The sequence below is a fragment of the Chrysochloris asiatica genome, unplaced genomic scaffold (genome assembly GCF_000296735.1).
Source record: "Chrysochloris asiatica unplaced genomic scaffold, ChrAsi1.0 scaffold00064, whole genome shotgun sequence".
Lineage (NCBI taxonomy): Eukaryota > Metazoa > Chordata > Mammalia > Afrosoricida > Chrysochloridae > Chrysochloris > Chrysochloris asiatica.
Genome location: NW_006408582.1, coordinates 9,402,584 through 9,429,315, shown reverse-complemented (window position 1 = coordinate 9,429,315; position 26,732 = coordinate 9,402,584). Strand labels below are relative to the sequence as shown.

Here is a 26,732-nt window from a genome sequence, read left to right as displayed (position 1 = left end):
AGTAATCTTAGTCATGTTCGGATGCTTTCCAAGAATGCAAGTTTGTTATGATTGTTACCTTTACTGTAATTAATTTTTTTAATGGATTTATACTTCTCTCAAGAATTTACTGAGAGAGATAAATTCTTAAATCTTAGTTGTTTTTCATAAATTTTTTGGTAATATTAAGAGATGAGAATACATAGGTGGACTATGTCAAAGAAACACACCAGTCAGCCTGAAAGAGCTCTCAGATCCAATCTGCAACAGTCTGACCAGCAAAATAAAAGACATATTATTAGTTTATAACCCAAAATATGAAATAAAATAGTATTGATAAAAGTTAACAGGAGAAAAGAGGTAACTACCATGCAGAAGAATTTGAACTATTTATATAGATAAATTCCTGCTCCTCAAAGCCGAGTGCCTTAGTGACACCTTTGTCCCCAATAATGGGTTGCTCTGAGTCAACTTCCATCCAGAGAGTAAGAAAAGGGTGTGAAGAGGAGTAATTTTATGATGAAAAACCTTGTAAACACTTCCTTGATCACAAAAACTAGGTTATGATAAGTCATTTGATTAGCATGTACCTTCGAAATGATGTGCTGAGAATGGCACTCTACCTCTGTGGTGCCCCAAACCTATAGTTATGGTATGTGGCCATGAGGAAAACATCGGATAGTCCCAAACCAAGGAAAGTACTGCAAAGTATAACCTACACAGGTAATCTCCAACTTTTAAAAAGTGCACTTTGTCACTTATAAAAGACTTACATTAGTACCTGGTTTTGCTAACAACATTAAGAAATCTGAAGAGGATTTTCATTTAATGGTAATTGCTTTGTTTTTTGCTATTTTGGCCTACAAAAGGCTTCATGAGGAACTTTACTTTCGAATAATGGGGGGAATATGCATGCCTCAAAACTGTCACAGTTATTAAAAACGGAAAGTCTGAGAAACTGACCAGAAGACGCAAAGGAAACTCTATGACTTAATGTAAAGTGGTATCCTGGTTGGGGCTTGGGAACAGAAAAAGCGATAGGGAAAAACGAGTGAAATCTTAATAGAGTATGGCATTTAATTAGGAAATGTTACATTGTTGGTTCCTCCTCTGTGACAAATGTAGCATAGTAATTAATATAACATATACATGGAAGAAACCAGGTGAGCAGTATGGGGTAAAGAACTGTTATTTAACTGTTCTATATGGTTTTTAAGGAGTAGTGGTTACGAATTGGGCTACTAACCGCAAGGTTGGCGGTTTGAAACTACCAGTGGTTCTGCGGGAGAAAGATGAGTCTTTCTGCTCGTGTAAAGATTTACAGCCTCGGAAACCCTGTATAGGGTCACTATGAGTCGGAACCGACTCCATGGTACTTAACAGCAGCATATGGTTTTTTATGCAGTGATATTTTTAAAACATGGAGCACGCTTTTGTTATGTGTATATATATTGTCACTTGCATTTAGTAGTTTCTGACTTTTATGTTAAAAAGTGAATAAAATTCTATCTCATGAAAGTTAAAATAGTATTAACTGGAAGGAGAATCTTCCAGTATCTGCTTCCTAGTGTAGCAGTAGTACTAGTTGAGCACAGCAGAAAGGATCTTGCATCATTGTCTCAATTCCATACTGAAGGCATTTGTTGTTAAATCACTATTGTTGATGAATTTCAGGCTGAAAAAGAACAGATTCAGAGTCCATTTTTGTGAGAGATCTCTAGTAGAAGAATTAACTATGGAGTTACTCAGTTCTTGTAGATGTGGTGTCCCTTCTGATTTTTATCATATTAGGACTTTCCTAATAGGTTACTTCTCTCCAGTCACCATTCTAATTTAGTTTCTCCCTTAGTTGTATTGGTTTTACTTACATGAAATATAAATCCTCTAGGAGTTAGAGATCTATCAGTATTTCTTTGCGAATGAAAAAATTGAAGGAAATAAAGATTCATTGACTAACTCATGGTTATATTATTAATAGCTGAGCTGAAACTACATCCTATAAAGTTTCAAGAGTATGAATCCTTTGTGGCTTTTGCTATATAAGTTGTGAAATAGTTTTACTTTCTACAGTGTACTCAAGAGTGTCACAGTCTTTTGAACAATTTCTGTTAATTTTTCCTCATAACTTTACGAGGACATGCTATTTTTTTTTTAATGGCATTTCCTTACATTTTACAATTCTCCTATTGTCTTCATTCATTGTCTTCCTATGTTATATGAACTGGTTTTGTTTTTTCCTGCTCTCTTTGTCTGTCATAGTTAATTGTGTGTGTTATTTCTGGTGTGTCAAATATGGAAGGGCTATACAGTGTTGAAGAGAGAAAAGGCGGCATTTCAGGAACGGTAAAACAATGCTCCCACTCTAAAGAGGGTGGTGTGAGGGTGAACATAAGTAGATGTGTGGGGTTTAACGCATTAGCCTTACTTCAGAATTTTGTGACTGCTAGCTCTGGTAGTGTAGTGGTTATTAATCTGGCTACTAACCTCAAGGTCAGTAGTTCGAAACTACCAGCTGTTCCATGGGAGAAAGATGAGGCGTTCTGCTCCCCTAAAGATTTGCAGCCTCGGAACCTCTGTGCAGGGTCACTATGAGTCAGAACCAACTCCACGGTACTTAACAACAACAACAATTGTAGTTAAGGAGACCTGATGTGGCACTGTGTGTTATTTCATTGGACTGTAAGGTTGGTTTAAACCGCAGGGTTACCATTTCAGGCTCACCAGCTGCTCCTTGGATACCCTATACAGGGTCTCTATGAGTCGGAACCGACTTAACAGTACTTAACAACATTATAGCTGAAAGTAAGATGGCATGGTTAATATTAAAGATTGAAAGCCAGGAAGTACTTTAAAAATGGTATGATCATCCTTAGAAGGACCTATGAAGGTTTTGGATCAGGAAAGTATTGTGTAACAAATGTTGTGTGCTGTTGGGTTGATTCCAACTTACAGCGATTGTGTACAGGATTTCCAAGAGCAGCTGGTGGGATTGAACTACCAACCTTGCAAGTAACAGTCCCAGTGCTTATCCTACTAGATTAGAATTTTGGCATGTCTAGGAGTCCTGGTGTGGCACTGCAGTTAATACACTGGACTGCAAAGTCTGTTTGAACCACACGGTCATTGGTTCAAGCTTACCTGTCACACCTCAGAAACTCTGTACAGGGTTACTCTGGGTCAGAATTGACTTGACAGCACTTAATAATAACAGCAACAGTATGTGATTCTAGTATCTGGTTAGTGCTGCAGCTTTCTTATGATACAGTAAAATTTACCCTTCAAATTTGGACAAAAGTCATATAGCCACTATCACAATTTTAAATACAAAATTGTTCTGTCAGCTCAGAAAGTTCCTCTATGCCCTGCCCCTTTTACAGCCAGTTTACTTTTAAACTTAACCCATACCCTGTTCATAGCCCCTAGCAACTGCTAATCTTTTTTTTTTGCATTTATAGTTTTACCTTTTTCATGTCAGGAAAAGAATCATAGTATGTAGCCTTCTGACATGCTCTTCTTTGATTCAGTGTAATGCATCTTGAGATTTATTCATATTGTATTAGCACTTTGTTTTACTCACACCCAAGTAGGCTCATTTCCGAACTGGACAACTACATACAGAGCTGCCATGAACATTTGTATACAGTCTTTAACTTTTTAAGAAACTGTCAGACTTTTTCCAAAGTGGTTATGCCACATAGTCTTCCCACCAGAAATGTGTGTGCTCCAATTGTGGGATATTGGCACTAGATATTGCCAGTTGTTTCTTGTGGGTTTTTCTTTTATCTTTTTTAAATCAAGCATTTGAATGCTGTGCCGTCTATCTCCTCTCTTTATTCACCAGTTAGAGACTCATCTATTATGGTTTCCACTGTTACTTTTATGCCCATAACTGTCAAATATGTAAACTGGTAACTAAACTCTAGCAACTGTTCCATAATTTCCTGATTGTTGATGTTATACAAGCAGGATCAAACACATTTGTAACTTTTAACTTAGTGATACATTGTAGGCAACGTTCTTTCTCAGTACATACAAATAGATCTGTTACTTCTTTTTGTACCAAACGTGTACAGTTCTAGTGTAATATTGTTGGATAGGCACTAGACTGCTAACTATACATGATCACTCAGAGTAGGAACTGACTCAGCGGCACTTAACAGCAGCAGCAAACATATAAGTAGATGTGTGGGTGAACTTTGGAAGGATATGTACTAAAATGACAATAGTGGCTCTCTCAGAAATAGGCTACATAGTGTTGTCAGTCTTTGCCAACTATTCAGCCCTATTCTAATAGAGTAAAAGCAGCCATGGATAAATACCATTGAGTGTGACTGGGTTCCAGTAAAACTTTATTTACAAAAACAGGTGACAGGCCACATAGTATCTATGTACTAGAGGTTTCTAACCAGTGTACTAGCGGTTACTTTTATGTTTCTTAATTACTATATGATCACAATACTTTCAACTTTTCATTATATATAAATAGCACATTTATAACCATTTCTAATTGGTTTTTTATCTTCAAATTGTTTATCTGAAATATTAACTAAATGGAATTATAGTAACCCCAGAAAATGTCTCACAATATAAGTAAAATGCCCTGATATGGCACTGTAGGATAAGCACTGGACTGCTAGCCACAAGGTTGGTGGTTCAAACCCACCAGCTGCTCCTTGGAAACCCTATATAGGTTCCCTATGAGTCGGAATTGACTCAGTGGCACTTACGAACAGCAACAATATTTACCACCTGTGAATTTTCCCCTGCATGGTTTTTATCCTGAGTATTTAATATTTTTGAATCCTTGTCCGGTTGTGTCCTATTCCATTTTTATTAAAGCACATAAAAAACAAAGATGACAATGGGTGACAGGTAGGAAAGAAAAAAATAATGAGACAGTGTGCCTAATGAAATAAAAATAGACTGTAATATTGATGTCATTCTCCAGCTCCCACTATCTCCACCCACAAAAGAAAGCATGTATAAGCATTGGTTTGCTGGTTGCTGCAATATAGGCAGTTCAAATCCAACTGCTGCTACTTGGCAGAAAAATGAGACTACATACACTCATAAAGCGTTACAGTCTCGGAGACTCCATATAATATCAACATGAGTCAGAAGTGGCTTTGGTTTTTTTAAGTTGAGGCTAAAACCCAGGTGCTGACAATTAAAAGAGGGGCTGAGGGGAGAAAATGTGTTTCATATAGTACATAAAGGAGCTCTGGTAGCATAGTGGGTTGTTATGTGTTACAGTGTTAACTTCAAGGTCAGAAGTTTGAATCCACCAGAAGCTCCACTGAGAAATGATAAGGTTTTCTGTTCCTGTAACAGCCTCGGAAATCCTATTCAGGGTCACTTACAAGTCAGAACCGACTTGGTGACACACCAACAGCATATAGTACATTCTAAATTCTTTGTATTTTATTAATGACATATAAAATTATGCAGCAAAAATGATATATTCTTATCAAAAATTTGGTCATGCCTTTTATTTAAACACATCATACCTTGTGTTTATGCCATTGCAGTGTGCTAAAACAGTAGGACAATTGACTAGTGTTCTGAAATGTTGTTAGGTGCCATCGAGACGGTACTGACTCTTAGCGACCTTATGCACAGCAGAACAAAACACTGCCCGATTCTGGGCAAACCTCACTACTGTTGCCATGCTTGAGTCCAGCAATGCTGCCACTTGGCCAATCCATCTAATTGGGGTCTTCCTCTTTTTCTCTGACTCTCCACCTTACCACACATGGTATCCTTCTCCAGAGACTGTTCCCACCTGACAATATGTCCAAAGAATGAGAGATGAAGTTTGGCCATTTTGGCCTCCAAGGAGGACTCTGGCTGCACTTCTTCCAAAACGGATCTATTGGTCCTTTTGGCAGCCCATGGCACTTTCAATATTCTCCTTCAACACCATAACTCAAAAGCATCAATTCTTCTATGGTCTACTTTATTCACTGTCCAGCTTTCACATGCATATGAGGTTATTGAAAATACCATGACTTGGGTCAGGTGCACCCTTAGTCCTCAAGCTGACATCTTTGTTCTTCAACACTTTAAAAAGGTCTTGTACAGCAGATTTGCTTAATGCAGTATGTCGTTTGATCTCTTGACTGCTGCTTCCATGAGTGTTGATAGTTGATCAAGAAGAATGAAGTCTTTGACAGCTTCAGTCTTTTCTCCATTGATAAGAATGTTGTTTATTGGTCCAGTGGTGAGGATTTTTGTTTTCTTTAAATTGAGATGTAATCCATACCGAAGGCTTTGATCTTCATCAGTAAATGTTTTAAGTCCTCTTCACTTTCAGCAAACAAGGTTTTATCAGCTGCATATTGCAGGTTGCTAATGAGTCTTCCTCCAATCCTGAGGCCACATTTTTCTTCATATAACCCAGCTTCTTGGATTATTTGCTCAGCATACAGGTTGAATAAATATGGTGAAAGAAAACAACCTTATTGCATACCTTTCTTAATTTGAAACCATTCAGTGTTCCCATGTTCTGTTCGAACACCTGCCTCTTGGTCCATGTACAGATTCCTCATGAGCACAAATAAGTGTTCTCGAATACTCTTAAAATGTTGCCCGTAGCTTGTCATGATCCACACAATTGAAAGCCTTTGCGTAGTCAATAAAGCACAGGTAGCGTAGTGATTACGAATGAGCTCTGGTAGCGTAGTGGTTACAAATAGAGCTGCTAACCTCAAGGTCGGCAGTTCGAAACTACCAGCTGTTTAGCAGGAGAAAGATTAGGCTTTCTGCTCCCATAAAGAATTACAGCCTTGGAAGCCCTGTGCAAGGTCACTATGAGTTGGAACCCACTCCACAGTACTTAATCAACAACAAATGGCTAGTGATTGTGAACATTTCTTCATATATTTGTTGACTGCCCGGATCTTGTGTTCTGAAGTGAGTCTTCCCTTTTTATTAATCCTATTAAGATTAGTATAGGCAGGTTTTCTTTGTAAAAGAACATTATTTATTATTATAGAGGTGACTTATTTTTCCTTTAAAAGAAGTTTTTTATTGGCCTTTTTGTTGTTGGTTGACGAGAACAAAACTAAATTGTTGGATAGTATTATACCCTGACTCTAGTTCAGAATTATGGTGTGATAGTGATATTCATGTTTTTTAAATCATAGTAAACCCACTGCTAGAGAGTCAGCCTAACTCATAGTGACTTACAGTAACTTATAGGTAGGGTTTCCAAGACATCTTTCGCTGAGCAACTGGTGGGTTTGAACTGCCTGCTTTGCAGTTAGCAGTCCAGTGCTTAACCCATGGCACCACTGCGACTCCTTTTAAAGGATGGTATGTTGCTGTTATTCTGCCTCTGTTCCTGTATGGGGTTTCCAAGGAGCGGCTGGTGGGTTTGAACCCTGACGTGGCTGTCAGGCCACTGCTTATCCTACATTATCACATCAGGACTCCATGGTAGAGCTCACTTTAATCTCAGTACAAGTATCAGTAGTTTTTAAACTAATATATAGGAATTTTAAGTTTTTATGAAACCTGTATGATTTTAGCCTGTTCCTCTTTAGGGAAATACAATCCATGTATGTGTACTAGTTTTAATTATCTATGATGTGGTGCTGTGGGCTAATGCATCATTCTGCAAAGTTGTTTGAACTGCAAGGTTGGTAGTTAAAGCTCACCAGCTGCTCCTTAGAAACCCTGTACAGGGTCACTATGAGTCGGAATAAATTCAACAACACTTAACAACAACATGGTTCAAAAATATTTAAATTAAGTCATTTTTCTGAGTACAGTGATAGAATGTTGTGACATCTCACTTTTTATGTAAGAGCTGAGTTTCTTCTGCTGGATGTGAGCCTGGAAAATAGTTGGGTAAACGGCTGTGCCATGCTTTGCTGATGTGCAGGGGTTAACACTGCCTGCCCAGGGCACCCTTGGTACCTTGTTGTATGTTTGTACTGTTACTGTATAGGAAAAAAACATAGCTTCAGTGGAGTTCAGCACTACCCTCGATTTCAGGTGGAGGGGTCATGGAATGAATCTGTGGATAAGCTGGGGGCAGGGGATATAGGTATGGCAGTCCTGGTGTTGCACTGCAAGATAAGCGTTGGACTGCAAGGTGGGTTTCAACCACAAGGTCTACCATTCTAGCTGTTCCTCTGAAACCCTGCACTGGGTCGCTCTGAGTCAGAAGTCACTTTACAGCCACAACAAAATTAAAAATTAGTTCCTTGGTTGCACTAGTCACATTTCCAGTGCTCATTAGTCACATGTGAGTAGTGCTTGCTGTATGGACAGTACCGGTCTAGAGCACTTCATCATACAAAAAGTTCTGTTTAACAACACTGTTTTTAAATTAATGCGAGGATCAGAGCACTGGAAGACTGTTTTCTAGGAAGGAATGTAGGCATGCCTCATTTTAGCACACTTAACAAATAGGCAGTTTAAAAATAAAAGATTTGTGGCAACCCTATGTGGCATTTTTTCTAGTAGCACATGTGTCTCTGTGTCACATTTTGGCAATTCTCACCAAATTTCCAACTTTTATAATGCTATTCCACACTTAATAGACTACACTTCAGCATAAACATAAATTTTATATGAACAGGGAAACCAAAAAAATGCACGTGACTCACTTTATTAAGAAGGTGGTCTGGAACCAGATGTGTATTATGCTTCTACATTTATTGGTACTAAAAATAACAATGTTTGGCCGACCTTGTTTGAGTATAGTACAATATATGACCACATTTTTAGAGTAGTGCTTTCTGTTTGTACATGCTTATTGTTTGTCATGCTTTGTGGTGGTGCCATGAAGTCAGTTCCAACTCATAGCAACCCTGTTTAGGGTTTCCAAGGAGTGACTGGTGTGTTTGAACTACCAACCTTGCGGTTAGCAGTGCTTATCCTACAATGCCACACCAGAACCTATAGAAAATAGTAATTTTGATGGCACATTGGAATAAACAGAGAAAGTTGTATAAAACTGGAAATTACAGTTTTGGGGGAGCTGCAGCATCAGGGAGAGTCCTGGTGTAGCACTGAGGTTTAATATGCTGGGCTACAACGTAGGTTTGAACTGCAAGGTTGGCATTTCAGGCTCATCAGCTGCTTCTTGGAAACCCTACACAGGGTCGCTGAGTCAGGACTGACTTACCAGCAGCAAGATTGGTGGCTTGAACCCCCCCCCCCCCCGCAACTGCTGTGTAGGAGAAGATGCGGTAATGTGCTTTCATTAAAGATTTAAAGCTTGTACCCTCTTCTCTAGAGTTTCTGTGAGTCATACAATCGACTTGATGCCAGTAGGTTTGGTTTCTTTGTTTTGGGTTTGATATATGCAAAGCATTGGTCTGAGTTCTGGCAATATAATAATGAAAAGAGAGATTAACAAGGAAAAAGAAAGTATATTTAGTTAAGTGTTGTGATAGGGAAACAGAAGCCCCAATGACACCCTGGTTGTTAAGCACTTGACCGGTCACCTCCTTCCTTACAGATTTATAGCCTTGGAAAACCCTATGGGGTATTTTACTCTGTTCTGTAGGGACACTGTTATGGTGCTGTAGAATAAGCACTGGACTAACCACAAGGTCAACAGTTGAAACCCACCTGCCACTCCTTGGAAAAACTATACAGGATCACTGTGAATTGGAGCCCATGCAACAACACTTCAACAACAACTTAGGGTTTCTATGAGTCACAGTCAACTCACAGCAATGAGTTTGATTTGGTGATAAGAAAAAATACTGGTGATTGCAAAACCCAGCAATGCTGACATCGTGGGGTGGGGGTGGTTATGTGCCTTGCAGTTAGTTCTGACTCATAGCGACTCTGTACAGGGTTTCTGAGGCTGTAAATCTTTACAGGAGCAGAAAGCCTCATCTTTCTCCTGCGGAACTGCTTTTAGTTTCGAACTGCTGACTTTAAGGTTCGCAGCCTGATTGGTAACCACTAAGCTACCAGAGCTCCTTAGGCACAAGGGATGAAGGTTCAAAACTAGTTGCTATAGGATGTAACATCTAAACTGAAATGAACATGTTCTTGTTGATGGATTTGTTGTTGTTAAGTGCTATCAAGTCGACTCTGACCCATAGTGACCCTGTATAGGATTTTCAAGGAGCAGCTGGTGAGCTTGAAACACCGACCTTGCAGTTCAAACGACTTTGCAGTCTGCCGTGTTAGCCCACAGCGCCACACCAGGATAGTAATAGTTAAAAAGGAGAGAAAGAAGGTTCCAGAAGTTCTGCCTCAGTTAAGTAAGTGCATCTTTAAAACAGTGAACAGTTTAGGGAAAATTACAGCACTTTTTTTATGCTCAAATTTTAATTCTTTAGAAGGGATAAAAAGGTAGAGTGCTGTGTTGTTAGTGACTCTGGAGGCAATTCTGACTGATGGTGACCTCGTGTGTAGAGTAGAACTCCATAGGGTTCTCGAGGCTGTGACCTTTTGGAAGCAGATCACCGGACCTGTCTGCTTGAGGAGCTTCCCAGTCTTTTGGCTAATAGACCACTACTTACCTGTGTGTACCACCCAGGTACTCCACTTAAGTACAGTGCTACTTTTCAATAGATTCATTAGTATATACTTGGATCCCCTTCAGTGGGTGAGGCTTTCTTCGCCTGAAATATTGACAGTACTCTTCAGGATATTTGTTAATTCATGTTTCGAAAAATGAGAAGTGTAAATAAACATATTGTCATCATCAAAAAAGTAAAGATGATTTTTTTTTTTTTTTAATTTTCCAAAATGCTTTGGCTCTTATACTGTGGAAGGTACACAAAAGCAAAGAGGTACTATGAATTTAAATAGTTACTTTCCCTTGCTCTGAGGAAAATGATGTATAAATGCATCTATGTTCATTATATAATTTTATAAAACATCTTCATCTAATATTTTGAGCTGCAAAAATTGAGAGTACTGGACTTCCATTTTTGCCTTCCTAATAGGAGTCTTGGTGTGGCTCTGCAGGTTATAATGCATGGGACTGCAATGTCAGTTTGAACTGCAAGGTAGGTGGTTCAAGCTCACCACCAGTTCCTCTGAAACCCTATACAGGGTCGCTATGAGTCGCAACTGATTCAAAGGCAGAAAACTAGCAAGATCATTTTTAAATGTTTAGTGGTGCTGTCATAGAATCGCTCACAAATTGCTGGTTTCCTTTTCATTTATAAATTTAGTGAGGTACTAATAAGCTACTAATATTATTTATTGAGTTCTTATTTGCTAAAATAGGAATGTGTTTTTGGTTTATTCTGGGAAGAATTATCTTTTGGTGGACCAAAATATTGGTGAAATAACTTCAGGTTCACTTTTATTTATAATGTCAGGTTACCATACAAACTTGGAATGTGTTAGAAGAGTCATGCTGTGTTTTGAAACTATAATAATGAGTTGGGAAAGAAAAACTAATGTCTTTATGTTTTTGTTTCAATTATACAGCAGATATAATTTCTACAGTAGAATTTAATCATTCTGGAGAATTACTAGCAACAGGAGATAAAGGTGGTAGAGTCGTCATCTTTCAACAGGAGCAGGAGGTAAGAGTTTGAAGTTTAATATTTAAATTTCAGTTTGATCTAAAGACTGGAACTGTGTTGCACTGGAGAATCTAAGGCACACCAGGGCATAGTGGCTTTTTCTAACCAGATTTGTCCTGTTTAAATAGAGATGGCTCTGGTTCTTTTAACCTTGTGTGTTTGTGTGTGTGTGTGTGTGTGTGTGTGTGTGTGTGTGTGTTTGGTTTTTATTTTTAAATATACGCCTTTAATTGTTAAGATACTTGATTAGGAAAGGGGAAAGAAAGTGGTGGAATAATTCAAGATTTTAACATGGTTCTGAATCCGAGGCCCCAGTCATAATTTTTCTCTTAAGACTCATGAAAGGAAAGTTGTGTTTTGTTTTGTTTTTAACCTCTTCTCAATGCTTAGTTTACTTTGTATAATTGGAGGTGGAGGCTAATTTAAAGACAAATTTAAATTACCTTGTTGTCAGTTTATACTCATGTTCTTGTCATTTAAAAATAAAAGTTTAAATGATGGTTGCATGTAATTTGTCACCTGAGTTCCAGCTTTTAAATTGAAGTTGATTTGAAAATTGTTTCCACTGAAATGGAGTTTCTCACTGAAGAATCTGTAATGTAGATTTTTGTTTTGTATTGTGTTGGATCTGCCTTAGGCACACTTCTAAATCTGAACAAAGTTTCTTACTAAAACTGTATGCTATAAACAAAGTCTGTTACTCTGGATTTCCCCTTTCTTCCTCTATGGATCACAGTTAACTCTTAAAAGTTACAGGTAACCCCCGCATTTTGAAAATTCACTTTTTACAGCCACTTTGTTTTTATAAGACACATGCATTAGTACCTGTTTTTGCTTACTAAAAGAAATTGGTAAAAGGATTTTCTAAGAGGATTTTTGCTTTTACAAACAAAGATGAAAATAGTATCCATCTAGCTGTTCCAGAGGCAGTGTGCAGCCCAAGCAGCTGAAGTGGCGCTACTAAACTCCTTCCCCGGGAACTACATTCAACCTCAAGCCATCATTGCTTTGAACTGTGCCTATAAACACTGTGTATTAGTGTTGTTTTAGGTTTATATGTTATTTGGTAGATTGTTTTTAGGGTCTGGAGATGCTCAGAAGTTTTTCTATATAAATGATGGTAATTCCTTCTTTCTATGCCATTGGGCTTACTAAAAGGATCATAGGAACACTATTTTCACATAGCAGGGAAACCTTTACTTGTTTCGAAACATCCTGCCCCCTGTCTGTCTGTAATATATTTTAAAAGAATTTAAAAGTATGGATAAATTGCAGGATTTATAAGTAGATGTCTAAATCTTAGCAGCTAGGTTTTTAAAGGTTAGGTTTTTAAAGGATTGTGAAATTCCTTAAATAAACAAGAGACTCTAGTAATAATACTACTACTTTGCACTTCTATAGCGCCTTTGACCTGAGGATCTCAAAGTGCTTTAGAAACACTAATGAATTAATCCTCACAACACCTCAGTGAGGTAGGTAATTTAATTTTAAAAGAAATGATTAATAGTATCTGATTAGAAGATGCAGAAACATTACATTTGTCTCGTTTTATTTAATTTTTCTTGTGGAAGAAATTATGAAAATAAGACTGAGGTTTTGTTTTTTTTTTTCTTTTTGACAAAAAGTTTTGTTGGGACAGGGGTGCTAATTGAGTTTTCTGTTCCTGTTGTTAGTCAATTAAAAACCTGACCATAAGACGGTTGAAAGGGACTTAACAGATTTGTACAATTTCCCTTTCTTTACAAGTAAAATATAATGAGGTCACTTGATTTCTTATTGTCAGACTAGCAACTAGATCCTAGAATTTCTGACATGTGCTCTTTCAGTGTTGTTTGCTGCCTTTTATGTTGTATCACCAAAATGTTAAAGTTGTTGTTGTTGTTAACTTAAAAGAAATGAGAGCAAGTCTTTCCAGTATACATTATCTGCCCTTGAAATTGGTTTTCATTAAAAGTTAATAGTTACTCTGTATGTCTATCTTATAGAAGCATCTTCAGAGGAAAAAAAGTTATTTAATTTTGATTATTAAGCAATTCTATTTTGTTTGCACTAGTTTATCTTGAAGGTTTCAGAGACTTTTTAATGAGGACTTTGTTACTTTTAAGTAAAGATTGTGACTATAAAACTAATTTGATAAAACTTTGCATGAAAATGAGGTAATTTTCACTGACCATAGGTTGAAAAAATGAACAAGAAAAAAGAGTTCAATAAATAGTCAAAGTTAATAGTTTAGTATATTTTTATAGGCTGTCAGTACTATGTTAAACTGAATGGACTCTCTAATGTGTACTTACTGAAGATGCTCTAACAGTTTACTTGTATTAAAAAGTAAGGTGAACATTTTGATTTTTAAATAATTATTTCCTGTGATTCTATTTTTAAATTCTTCAGGCCATTTTAAAGAGCATTTCAAATACTCATTCTTGCAAAAACCCAATGACAGCATTTTGAGTAAGACCCCTGGGAGAAAAAGGACAACTGTTTTCAGCATGCCTGTCATTCTTTTTAACTGTATTTGAGAATTCAAGAAAAACAGGAAATTTTTTATCCAGAACCTCAGTACTCACCAGTGTGAATATCAGTGTGTTTTTAAATGATTAACAGTGGTGGTGGTGTTTTGTGCATTTTGCCTTTATTTTCCATAGTCTTAAGCTGTGCCTTATACTGGAACTTTTAATATAGAGTCATCTTCAGGATCTATGTCATTGGTTGTAAAGTACAACCCTTATCTCTTGCTTTACATTTACAACAGTAGTACAAATATAATCTTGACTATTTTGCACATTACCATTGTATATCTGCAGTAACGGATGCCAAAGTATTTAGAGAGATTATGTATGGTTACGATTCTTTGGCAATATGCCGGGGCCATGATTCTCAAAAATTGTGATATGGCAGTTAGGTAATGATGCCATCTTCAATATTTGTTGTTGTTAAGTGCCACTGAGTCGGTTCCAACCCATAGCAACCCTTTATAGGGTTTCCGAGGAGCACCTGGTGAGCTTCAACTGCTAACCTTGTGGTTCAAATGGCTTTGCAGTCTGGCACATTAACCCACAGCACCACACCAGGACTCCATCTTCCATATTTACATAATGCCAATTTTCGCACAACTACTTGGGTCTCTGGAACTCAACCTGTCTGTAAGAGAAGAGTAGTATATGTACCTTGCACCTAGAAACCCCTCTATTTAGGGGTTTTTATGTAATTAACATAATTGGAATTGTTATTGTTAAGAGTCATCATCAAGTCAGTTCAGACTCATAGCAACCCTTTATAGCAGGGGTGAGGAAAGGCTGGTCCACGGGCCACTTAAGACCCTCGAAATCATTTGGTCTGGACTTGCCAGGGCAGCCACGTTTCCAGCCATTAATTACATTGTTAAGTGTTACGTGCCATCAAGTCAGTTCCAACTCATAACGACCCTGAATAGGGTTTCTGAGGAGCAGCTGGTGAGTTTGAAATGCCGATCTCATGGTTCAAACCAACCTTGAGGTCAAGTACTTATCTTATGGCACCACACCAGGAACCATCACATCAGGGGTGAATTAATTAAATGTTTGACTATATATAGCAGGTTCATTTTTAAATTTGATAATTTTGTGTGGCCCATAAATGATGTTATAAATTTTGGCATATGGAAGATTCTCCACCCCTGCTGTATAGGGTTTCCAGTGAGCCCACCCATGGATTTGAATTGTCCATGTGGTTAGTAGTCCATTGCTTGGAATAGTTATTTATGAACTTACTGCTATAATACCTGTAAAATTGATGTGATTTGAAAATTAAGATAGACCTAAAATGTTTCTTCATTTTTAGTATAATGTACGTAGCCAAGGCTGTATTACTTAGTTTAATAGCAAAGTTCTAGGTCTCTAAATTTCAGCCTAGCTTCATCCTAATAGCCACAGTTGTTTCGCATACACTGTATGTTACCTGGGTACCCATCAAGTTTGTATTTTTTGGTCTCTGATCTCTTATGAGTCAGAATTGATCTGATACTAGCTTTGTTTACAAATCAGTGTCATTTGAACTATTGTTTAATTCTTACCCAGTGGCAGAGTTCCATGCTAAACTTCACCCACTCTCTTTATTGCCTTTCTTTAATTAACAAAAGTAAATGATGTTGTTGAGTCAGTTCTGACTCATAGCGACCCTGTATAGGGTTTTGAAGGAACGGCAGGTGAGTTTGAACTACCAGCATTGCAGTCCAGTGCTTATCATACAGTGAAACACCAGGATGATAGTAGCAATGAATTTGATACATTAAGGTGTTAATATTTTTAATCTCTAGTTTCTGTCTCACTTCTTTTACTCTTCAGAAGTGGTAGGTCTCTTTCCTGTTGTCTTGTCTGATCAGTATCCTCATGTTACCTGTCCCATATATTCCCCAATCAAAATTTAGAAACCAAACACTTAACCCACTGCCAGTGGATCAGCAATTATGATTTAGGATCATAATAACCGATTATGATAATAGCTCCATAGAATTTCCAAGACTGTAAAATTTTGCAGGAGCAGAAAGCCACTGATTGGTTTGAACTATTGGTGACCCCACCAAGGCTTTTTTTTAAAAGCCAGCAGTCATTTAGAGCAAAGTTGTCAGTTTGAAAACTAAGGTGCACCTAACCCAAGCCATATTTTCAGTAACCTCATATGCATGCAAAAATTGGACAGTGATGGATAAGGAAGATTGTAACAAAATTGATGAATTTGAGATACGGTGTTGGAGGAGATGTTCAAGGGGTCATGGACGGCCAAAAGAACAAACCAATCTGTGTTAGAAGAAGTACAACTAGAATGCTACCTGGAAATCAAGATGGCCAGACTTGGTCTCTCATACTTCGGACATATTGTTAGGAGGGACCACGTCTTAGAGAACGATATCATGTTTGGTAAACTGGAGGGTCAGGGAAAAAGAGGAAGACCCCCCAACAAGATGGATTGGCACAATGGTAACAGAGATGGGCTCAAATGTAGCAACGACTGTGAGATTGGCACAGACCAGGCAGTGTTTCATTCTATTGTGATAAGAGTCACTTTGAGTCGATACCAACTTAGTGGCACCAAACAACAGCAACAAAATGAGTTGAAACCGACTTAGTGGCACTTAACAACAAGGAGGAAAGCGCTTAATTCTCGTCTTTTAAAATAGTATTAACAGAAAAAATATTTTTATCCAGTGGGTATTAGTTTGGATGGAGAGTTGAAAGATGTGGGCTCTAGTATTCATGTAGTTTTCTTCATGAATCTGTTTAGCCATCTCTTATTTAAACCTCTATTTTATTGTAATACATCTAAGAGGATATCATCTGAGAAAGTGGACTATATGAAGAATACACAGCCTCAGGATTAGAGGAAGACTCATTAACAACCTGTAGTATGCAGATGACGTACCTACCTTGCTTACAGAAAGTGAAGGGGACTTGAAGCACTTACTGGTAAACATCAAATACTGTAGTCTTCAGTGTAGATTGTATCAACATGAAATAAAGCATAATCCTCACAACTGGACCAATAAGCAGCATCACAAGAAAGATTGAAAAAGGATTTCATTTTTCTTGGATCCACACTCAACACCTGTGAAAGCAGCAGACAACAACAAATCAAATGACATACTGCATTGGGCAAATTTGCTTCAAAACATCTCTTTAAAGTGTTAAAAAGCAAAGATGGCACATTGAGGACCAAGGTACCCCTGGGCCCTTATGGTATTTTCAGTTACTTCACATGTAGGCAGAAATTTGGATAATGAGTGAGGAAGACTGAAGAATTAATGCCTTTGAATTACGGTGTTGGCAAAGAATGAGCACACCATCCATTGTCAGAAGAGTGAGCAAATCTGTGTTGGATAAAGTACAGCCAGAATACTTTCTAGACTTCATCTCATATTGTTGTTGATGTGAAGTGCCGTCGAGTCGGTTCCGACCCATAGCGACCCTGTATAGGGTTTCCGAGGAGCAACTGGTGAGCTTGAAGCGCCGACCTTGCAGTTCAAACGGCTTTGCAGTCTGGCACATTAACGCACAGCGCCACACCAGGACTCCCATATACTTAGGTCGTATTGTTAGAAGGGAACCAGTCCTTGGAAGATATTTGGTAAAGTAAATGGTCAGCAAAAAAAAAATAATAATAATAATAATAATAGAACTTAAAGGAGATGAATTGACATGGCACAGTAGCCACAATAATAGACTCAAATGTAGCAACAATTAGGGAGTGTGGGCAGGGTTGGACAGTGTTTCTTTCTGTTTTACATAGGATTGCTATGGGTTGAAACTACTTAACAGGTACTTAATTATCTAGTAATCTTTGGATGAGTTTTACCTCATTAAAAAAATTGCCATTGTGTGAGTGCCAATTCATGACAATCCCCTGTGTGTCAAAATAGAACTGTGCCCTATAGGGCTATCTATCAGTTGCTGATTTTTTTCCCCCCTGAGTCAGTTGGCAGGCCTATGTTCTGAAGTGTCTATGGATACATGTGAACTTCCAACCTTTTGGTTAGCTATGGGTGCTTTAACCATTTGCACCAACCAGTCATCTCCACAGGATATTTTCCTTACCAGAAGTACTAGAGCAAAGCTATCTTTCCTGATCGCTGCCTATTGAACGAGATAGGATTCCGTTCTTTTTGTTTGTCTTTAACTTTTTATTGTCAATTGAATGAAGGTTTACAGAGCAGATCATCGGTTTTACCTTCAGCAAATATTCTTTGCTTCATTATAATGAATGTAGTCCCCTATGTACTGTCAGAGAACCTCTGTTCACTTTTACTTGCATTCCTCCCTATGTTTCCCACTACCTTCATCTTTACCTCTGCCAACTTCCCACTTGTATATTGCCTGCCTGTCTCCTCTAGCCAGTTAATAATTTCCCTCTCTCCCTATTGTTAAGTACCATTGAGTCAGTTCCAACTCATAGTGACCCTCTAGAGTGCCTACTGAGGGCTTACATATTTGCAGGAGCAAAAAGCCTCATCTTTCTCCCTTGTAGCTGCTGGCGAGCTTTGTGATTTGCAGTCCAGTGCTTTATTTTATGGAGCCACCGTACTCCCCATAACTATAATAGAATGTTTCTTTTATCAAGAAAACCTGTTTTTAATCACATTAGAGGGTCTTAGATAGAGCAGGAGAATGTGTGGAATGAAACAATTACTAATAAAAAGACACAGGGCTTCCTGGTCAGAACCTGAGACTGTGACTCTGAACCACCTTCAGGTCTGGGTTGGAACTCACCCAACTTTCAGCCAAGCAGTAGTACATAGAGGGAACAGCAACACTAGTAAGGTTTGCACACTGTGAATAACGGAATAGTCATTCAAAATCAAAGGGTAACATCTATCTAAGGACAAAGGTGAAAAGAGATAGGAAGGTGGTGGTGTTGTCATTGAATCTGTTCTGACCCATATAGGGTTTCCTGTGACCCTATATGGGGTTTCCAAGGAGCGACTTGTGAGCTTGAACCACCTACTTTGTGGTTCAAACCGACTCTGCAGTCCAGCGCAATAACCGACAGCGCCACATCAGGACTCCAAATAGGAAGGTGGGCAGAATGGAAATAGGAGCCATGTGGAAGAAGCAGAATGACTATTATTCCATGGAGGGCATTGCAATCATTGAGATGAAACAGTGTATTATTTGTTGAATGGGAAATTGATGAACTTGTTTGTAAACTATAAACCTTCCCTCAATTTACAATAAAAAGTTTAAAAAAACAAAACCCTGTTCATTTTATAGCAGTCGATCTCATCATTATTTTGTCCTTTTGTAATTGTTTAATTTCACTCAGCACAATGTCCTCCAGGTTCTTCTGTGTTGTGAGGTGTTTGGCATTTTCATCAAAGTTGCTATTCTATTGTGTGTACATACCAAGGTTTGTTTAACCATTCTTCTGTTAGTGGGCATTTAGGCTGTATCCATCTTTTTGATGTGTCTCTTGCAGGCAGCATATTAAAGGATCCTATTCTGCTACTCTGTGTCTTGACTGGTACATTTAATCCATTTACATTCAGTGCAGTTACCAATAGTTATGAAAAGATTGCTGTGTTTTTATGGTGCTGCTGGTTTCTTTGTTGCACGTAATTTTCTGTGCTGAGTTTGTTTGGGTTCTATTCATTTTCATTTCAGTTGTGTTAATGTTTACTAAAATATTATATTTTCCTTTTTTGTGTTTGATGTGAAGGAATGTTAATGTTCTTTCAGGTTACCCTGTCATTTATTTTTTCCCCCTGTTTAAAACAAGTCTATTTTATCTTGAAATCTACTTGACTTCCTCAGCATTTGGAAATTGTACATCTACACTGTTCCTTTTTGCTTTGTAGTCTACTTCATTATAATTCTGGTTCCATGTTTTGAATCTTGTACGTTTATTTTTCTGTAAATACTTCTATATCTGGATTCCTGGTATGACGATATAGGGTAAGCACCAGACTGCAAACCACAAGATTAATGGTTCAAACCTAGCAACTGCTCTTCATAAGCCCTATAAAAAAGTCACTGTAAGACAAAACCAACTGGATGGCACAGAACAACATACCTGATTGAGTTTTGGGTGGTATCACATATGCTAATATCAGGTTGTTGTCTGCTGTTGTTGGTTCTCAGTCCAGAGAATATCCTTTAGTATTTTTTATAAATTTGGTCTGGTTGTTACAAATTCCTTTAACATCTGTTATCTAGAAATGGGCTAATTTCACTGCCATATTTGAGGGGCAGCTGAGCATATGATTCTTGCTTAGCAATCTTTGTCTTTCACAGTTCTGTGTATGTCATCCCATTACCTTCCTGCCTACAGGCTTTCTGCTGAGAAATCAGAGCTTAGTCATACTTGTTCTCCTTTGTTAGGTAACTTTTTGTTTTTCCTGAACTTCTCAGGATTTTTTCTTCATCTTTGGTTTTGGAAAGTTTGATTATGTGTCGTATTTGTGATTTTTCTCTGGAATCAAATCCTGTTGGGGGATAGATAGGTCAGCTGCTTATATGCTTATTGTTTCATCGTTCATATTAGGGAAGTTTTCTTCACACAACTCTTTGACCAAGTTTTCTATGCTTTTTGTCGTCTTTTCTTGTTCCAGAATTGTAATCACCCATAAGTTTTATTCCTCTCTGTGGTGTCCTGCATAACTGTTTCAAATTCTTCTGGATGTCTAATCGCAAATTTTGTATTGTTTCATACTTTACATTTATTTTGTCTGTTTGTTTTTAAGTTTTTGTGAATTGAGAGAAAGTTTACAGGGAAGATAGATCATCAGTTCTACATTCAATAAATCAAACTTTGTTTCATTACAATCGTTATAATCCCCTCCATGTACCATCAGTTAACAGTATTTCTCTCTGTTCATCTTAGCTCTTTTTTTTTTTTTTTTAACATCTAGGCATATATAATAATTTACACCACCAAAGGGCACATTCTGCAAGTCTGCCACCTGGCCACCAGTTCTTAGTCACTCTCTTTTCATGAATCTACAGTCCTCAGCTGCTCCCTTTCTCCATGTCATCATCTCTGCCTCCATGTCATCATCTCTGCCTCCATCTCTAGTGTCCCTGCTTCTCTGGATAGGATCTCACATTCCACTTGTGCTCTTCTCCCTTGATGGTCCTAGGGTCCTCTTTTTCTGGACTATAAGATTAACTGCTCCCCAGTTTTTGTTACAAAACTTCTACCTTTACAATCTTTCTGTCACTTATTTTTTTCTGATTCTTTTTCAGCTAGTTCCATTACCTTTTCTTATTCTTCTTCAAGGTATTTTCTGGCTCTGCATCATCTTGGTCATTTATTTGAGTCATTCTTTTTCTTTTCTGTGAGAAACCTAAAATTGTCTATTTGACTCCTGGGCAGAGTGGTAGTTTCATATTTCTATTTAATTGATGATTGGATGTTGAGTTCTTAGGCTCTCACCAGCTGTCTCCTGTGAGTGTAGTTACAGAATGGAAGTATATGTTCTCTTTTCTAGTCAACATTTGTGCGCCTGAGTTTATGGTGGCTTTGGCTGGTGTTAGGTGCTTCTATCATTGATCGGGTAGTATGTTGTTGTTCAGTGCCACTGAGTCATTTTGACCCAAGCGATCCTATGTAGGGCTTCCGAGGAGCAGCTGGTGAGCTTGAATCACCAACCTTGTGACTCAAACTGACTTTGCAGTCTAACACGTTAGCTCACAGCTCCACATCAGGTAGTATAGGAGCTGGTATTGGCTCTTGCCCAGTAGGTGGCACTGCAGAGGCTGTGGTTGTGGCTGAGCTATATGGACACTGCTGCTGTCTCCTTTCCTGTCCCCTGTGTGACTCATCTCTGTCAGGCCACCTCTGTTGTCAGAGCTACTCACAAAAATTCCAGATGGTCACACTGCATGTGGGTGGCCATTCACAATTCCATTTCCCTCTCTTGCCACCCTTGCTCAGTTTGTCTCCCAGCAAGCACCCAGTCCACTTCTCATCTGTCCATTTCATTAGGTCTCTCAGACCTTTGCTGTAGAAGGTCTGTGTAGTCGAGTAAATCCTAAATACTCTTTTTTTGTTTTACAGATCAGAAGTTAAACATTTAAAAGATGTTTTTGACTAAATTTATTTTTATCACTTATCTCAGTTGGCTACAAATTCTAGTTGTTTCTTTTCAGAGGGTCCTAGTGGCACATAAGTTAGAAGCATTTGGCTGCTAACCTAAAATTCATTGGTTCAAACCTACCAGCTGTTCTGTGGGAGAAAAATGTGGCGATCTGCTCCCATAAAGATTGAGAACTTGGTAACCTTCTGGGACAGTTCTGCTCTGTCCCTTAGGGTCACGATCGATCAAGATCCATGGATTTGATTTTTGTTTTTGTTTTCTTTTCTAAAGGGGGCTTCAGAAGTTCATTATCTTCTTAACCACGTTTCCATGTACTTTTTGAAGTTTCCTTGTATTAATCCCTAGTGAAAATTTTCCAACAAAACACCAAATATATGTTCTTGCCCCTGTGTGGTGCTATAGGATGATCACTGGGACCACAAAGTCAGTTTGAACTGTATTTCAACCACCCGATCCTTGCAAACCCTATACAGGATCACTATGAGTTGGAACCAGCTCACACGTGCTTAACAACAACAACATATAAAATACTTCATTGTGGGGTGTTTTTTTTTGTCATTGGTAATTACTTTCTTCCTAACTAAAGCTCATCACACTCATTGTAGACAATTTAAGAACTACAAGGGCACATCAGAAAGTTTGTGGAAAGGTGGAAATAAAAAGTGATGGAATTTTTCCACAAACTTTGAAGGTACCTCATGGAGGGAGTTATAATCCCACCAAACATGAACATGAACTTTTGATGTATGTCAGAGATGTATCTTTAAAAATAAGATTATATGTTAAGGATTGTATTTTTTCCATTCACATACTAATAGTAAATACTTTTTCATCTTTAATCATCTGCTGATACTCTATTATAGTGATGTGCTGAACTTTATTCAGTCTATATCTCCTGTTCTTTTGGCTATAAACACTGTAAGCTTTCTTGTAGTTGTATCTTCTGAGTATCTGTTATTTCCTTAGAATCTTCCTGGATCAAGAGAGTATGTAATGTTTTTAAAGTTTTGTTTTGTTTATCACCACATTCCTTCAGAACAACTTTCCAGTTTCTATCCTTCAAAGAAGAAATTTTGAGATTTTCCATTTCCCTTCAAGTGTTTTTGTTTTGCTTTTCTAAATAGAGAAAGGAAACTTAAAAATTGATAAACAAAAAACAAAAATCAAATTGATAATTGAAAAACAATATATCATTGAATTTTAGTTTTATCATGGTTTGGCAATAATTAAATACTTGCAGTATTGGGATGCTTTTGTCCTGTATCCAGTTTGTTCACCTGCTGTTGATTTTTAGAGGTCATGCATTATAAAAGGCATTAGCTCTTCCATGTGTTAGTGTGTTTTTCAGTTTACTTTTTTGCTTTCCTTGTTGATTTCCTGCTCTCAAATTATTTAAACATTCACCCATATTTTGTTTCTAATTGTCTTGTTGAAATGTATTGTTCTAAGTCATGTGATCTCCTCTTGCACTTCCCCAACTAACCAGGCAAGTTGTTACAACTTTATTGAAAACCTGCCTCCTCTTTTATCAGTGTATACTTCTATACAGTTGTTTCTAGACTGCATGCCATTTGTCTTTTTTGCTCCTCTTTTCATGGTTACTAGACTCTATTGTCTTTTCTATCTTGTATGTTTCATGTTGTGTTTGAGTCATATAGACAGATTTTGTAATTTATTGAAATGGGGTTCTCTCTCCCTTGGCTCTTTGTAGCATTCCAAGGTAAATATTTGATCAGAATAGTAGTTGCAGGATCCCTAATTTGGAGGCTCTGGTTGTTAGAATAGAATTTTAATTCGGATTATGGGGAGGGCAGTATACAAGAAAAGGGAGAATGGCAGAGGAATGAAGAAGACAAGTAAAGACATGAGAAGGTGTGCCAGGGCTAAAGGGAATAGAAATAAATAGTGCTATATACACAACCTTGTAACAACTGTTCTGCATGGAGATGCATGGACAGATATACAGGCTGAACAGGTATGAGAGGAAGAGTGAGAGTATGCCCACAAATATTAAAGGATTTGAAAGAGGATATTCATCGTACATGGGGTATTTACCTTTGCTGCAAACACACCAATGAATGTGGTGTAGAACATGCAGCGAATAAAATGAAAACATGTTAGATATTATCAAACTTCTTAAAGCAATAAGTTGCTGGGCCTGGGGACTAAGGACCATAGTCTCTGGGGATAGGGTAGTCCACAAAGACAATGTTCTACGTCCTACTTTGGTGAGTAGCATCTTTAAAGTGACCATCTGAAGTGCAACTATTGATCTCCATATGTGGAAAAAAGAAGACTGATGAAAATTGAAGATGCTTGGAATCAGTTCATCCAGTGAACTTAACGGAACATGTGAACATCAGTCTCTACCCCTCTGCTCTGAAGCACTAGATGGTGCCCAGCTACCACTACCAAGACTGGGCTACTGGTCAGAAAGAGACTCTTTGCCACACTTATAAAATATGAAAAGTTGGCTCCTAGAATTCCAGGCCATTAGTAGTTTAGCTTGTGTTGCCTCTAAATGGCATAATGTAGATTAATGGGCTTGGTATCCCCACTTGGGAACACTGAAAATAGTAACGGAGCATTCATTGCAGATAGATTAAAATGGTTATGAACTATTAAATTTATCTGCAGTATCAATTTAAATGGCTCTATAGTATTTCATGAAGTACTTGTTTGGTGCTGTAGGATAAGCACTGAACCACACAAGGTCAACTTGAACTGCAAAGTTGGCGGTTCAAACCCACTAGCCACTCATTGGAAACCCATATAGGGTTGCTGTGAGTCCAAACTGACTCGAACATAGTATTTCATGGGGTTCTGGTATGGCACTGTAGGATAATTAGTGAACTGTTCATCACATTGTCTTATTGATAAGTAGATTTTCTTCACACTTTGTAAATAGGAACCCTTTTTCAGTTACGGTTGTGGAAGTAGCTTCCTTTCTGTGACTTGAGTTTTCGTATTTTGAATGATATGTTTTGATATTGAGGTTATTGATATTAATGCAATCAGAATTTATCAATGTTTACTTTAGAGTTAGCTACTTTTACTATCCTATTATGTAAGAAATAGATCTCTCTGCCTCAAAGTCCAGGAGAGTATTCCTGTTAAGTTTAGAACTGTGCTGTCCATTGCAGTAGCCATGTCTCTGATGCTCAGTTAACTGCACGTGACCAACGACCATCTGCCATATTGAATAGCACATGTATAAACGGTTCTCATCATTGCAGAAAGTTGTTTAGTGCCATCTAGTTGTTTCTGGTAGCGTAGTGGTTACGAATTGGGCTGCGAACCCCAAGGTCAGAAGTTTGAAACTACCAGCTGTTCCATGGGAGAAAGATGAGGCTTTCTGCTCCCGTAAAGATTTACAGCCTCAGAAACCCTGTACAGGATCGCTATGAGTGGAAACCAACTCCACAGCACATAACAACAAGTAGTTTCTGACTCATAAAAACCATGTTTTTCAAGGAGTGGCTGGTGAGTTTGAACTGCCAACCTTGTGGTTTGTAATCTAGTGTTTATCCTACAGTATCACACCAGAGCTATCCTGGTGGTGGTGATTATGTGCCGTGGAGTTGGTTCTGTCTTTTAGCAACCCTGTGTAGGGTTACTGAAGCTGTAAATCTTTACAGGAGCAGAAAGCCTCATCTTTCTCTTGTGGTGTGACTAGTAGATTTGAACTGCTGATCTTGCTGTTAGAAGCCCAACTCATAACCCACTATGCTACCAGAGCAACTTAGAGTTGTCCTGTTGTTGTTGTTGTTGTTGTTGTTGTTGTTGTTGTTGTTGTTGTTAATTACCGACAAGTCAGTTCCTACTCAGCAACCCTGTATAAGGTTTCCAAGGAGCAGCTGGTGAGCTTAAACCGCCGACCTTGTAGTCTAATAGCATTAACCCACAGTGCCACACCAGAGTTGTCTTGTTGTTGTTAGGTGCCATCAAGTCAGTACCAACCCATAGTGACCTTATGCACAGCAGAACAAAACACTGCCCGATCCTGGGCCAACCTCACTACTGTTGCCACACTTGAGTCTATCAATGCTGCCACTTGGCCAATCCTTCTCGTTGGGGGTCTTCTTAAGAGTTGTCCTAGAACCTAGTTATTGTACATTTCATATTTATATTTCTGATTTCACCTGGAATCAGTTTACATATATGATTTGAGGTGTAGGAGTTAAGCTTTGTCTTACTTCATACAAATAGCAAATTGACCTAACACTATTTGGTGAAAAGACTGTCTTTGTTGCTGAGAACAGCCAATTTGTCATAAGTCGGGCTTATTTCTGACGTTTCTTTTCTGTTTCCTTTTCAGTATCACATTGTCTTAATGACTTTGTTGTACATATTATGTTGTTAACTGTCTTTGAGTCCGCCCCCAACTCATGGGTACACCAATGGAATCAGACCATTGTTCTCTGTAGCAATGGCAGTTTTCTAGAAACAGATTTTCAGCCTTTCTTCCTACTCTGGATATTCCACAGAAATCTATTCAGCATCATAGAACTATACACAAGGTAGTGTTGACTGAGCATGAGGTGCGTGGCCACGGATCAAACCCTGGTCTTCCTCATGAAAGGCAGAAATCTACTACTAAGCCAAAGTTTAGTTTTGTATACTGTTTTTTAATGCTTCTAAAGAGTGCTGTGTGTCCTTTTTTTTTTTGGTGGGGG

The 26,732-nt window shown here is 38.1% G+C and overlaps 1 protein-coding gene across 2 annotated transcripts in view; it reads left to right on the top strand.

The window, feature by feature from the left end:
• PPP2R2A (protein phosphatase 2, regulatory subunit B, alpha) overlaps positions 1-26,732 on the top strand; it is a 100,926-nt gene that overhangs the window by 48,749 nt on the left and 25,445 nt on the right. For both annotated transcript variants that reach the window (XM_006864372.1, XM_006864371.1), the window contains exon 3: positions 11,395-11,492. In XM_006864372.1, the coding sequence (XP_006864434.1) occupies positions 11,395-11,492 (98 nt within the window). The remainder of the gene's footprint in view (positions 1-11,394; positions 11,493-26,732) is intronic.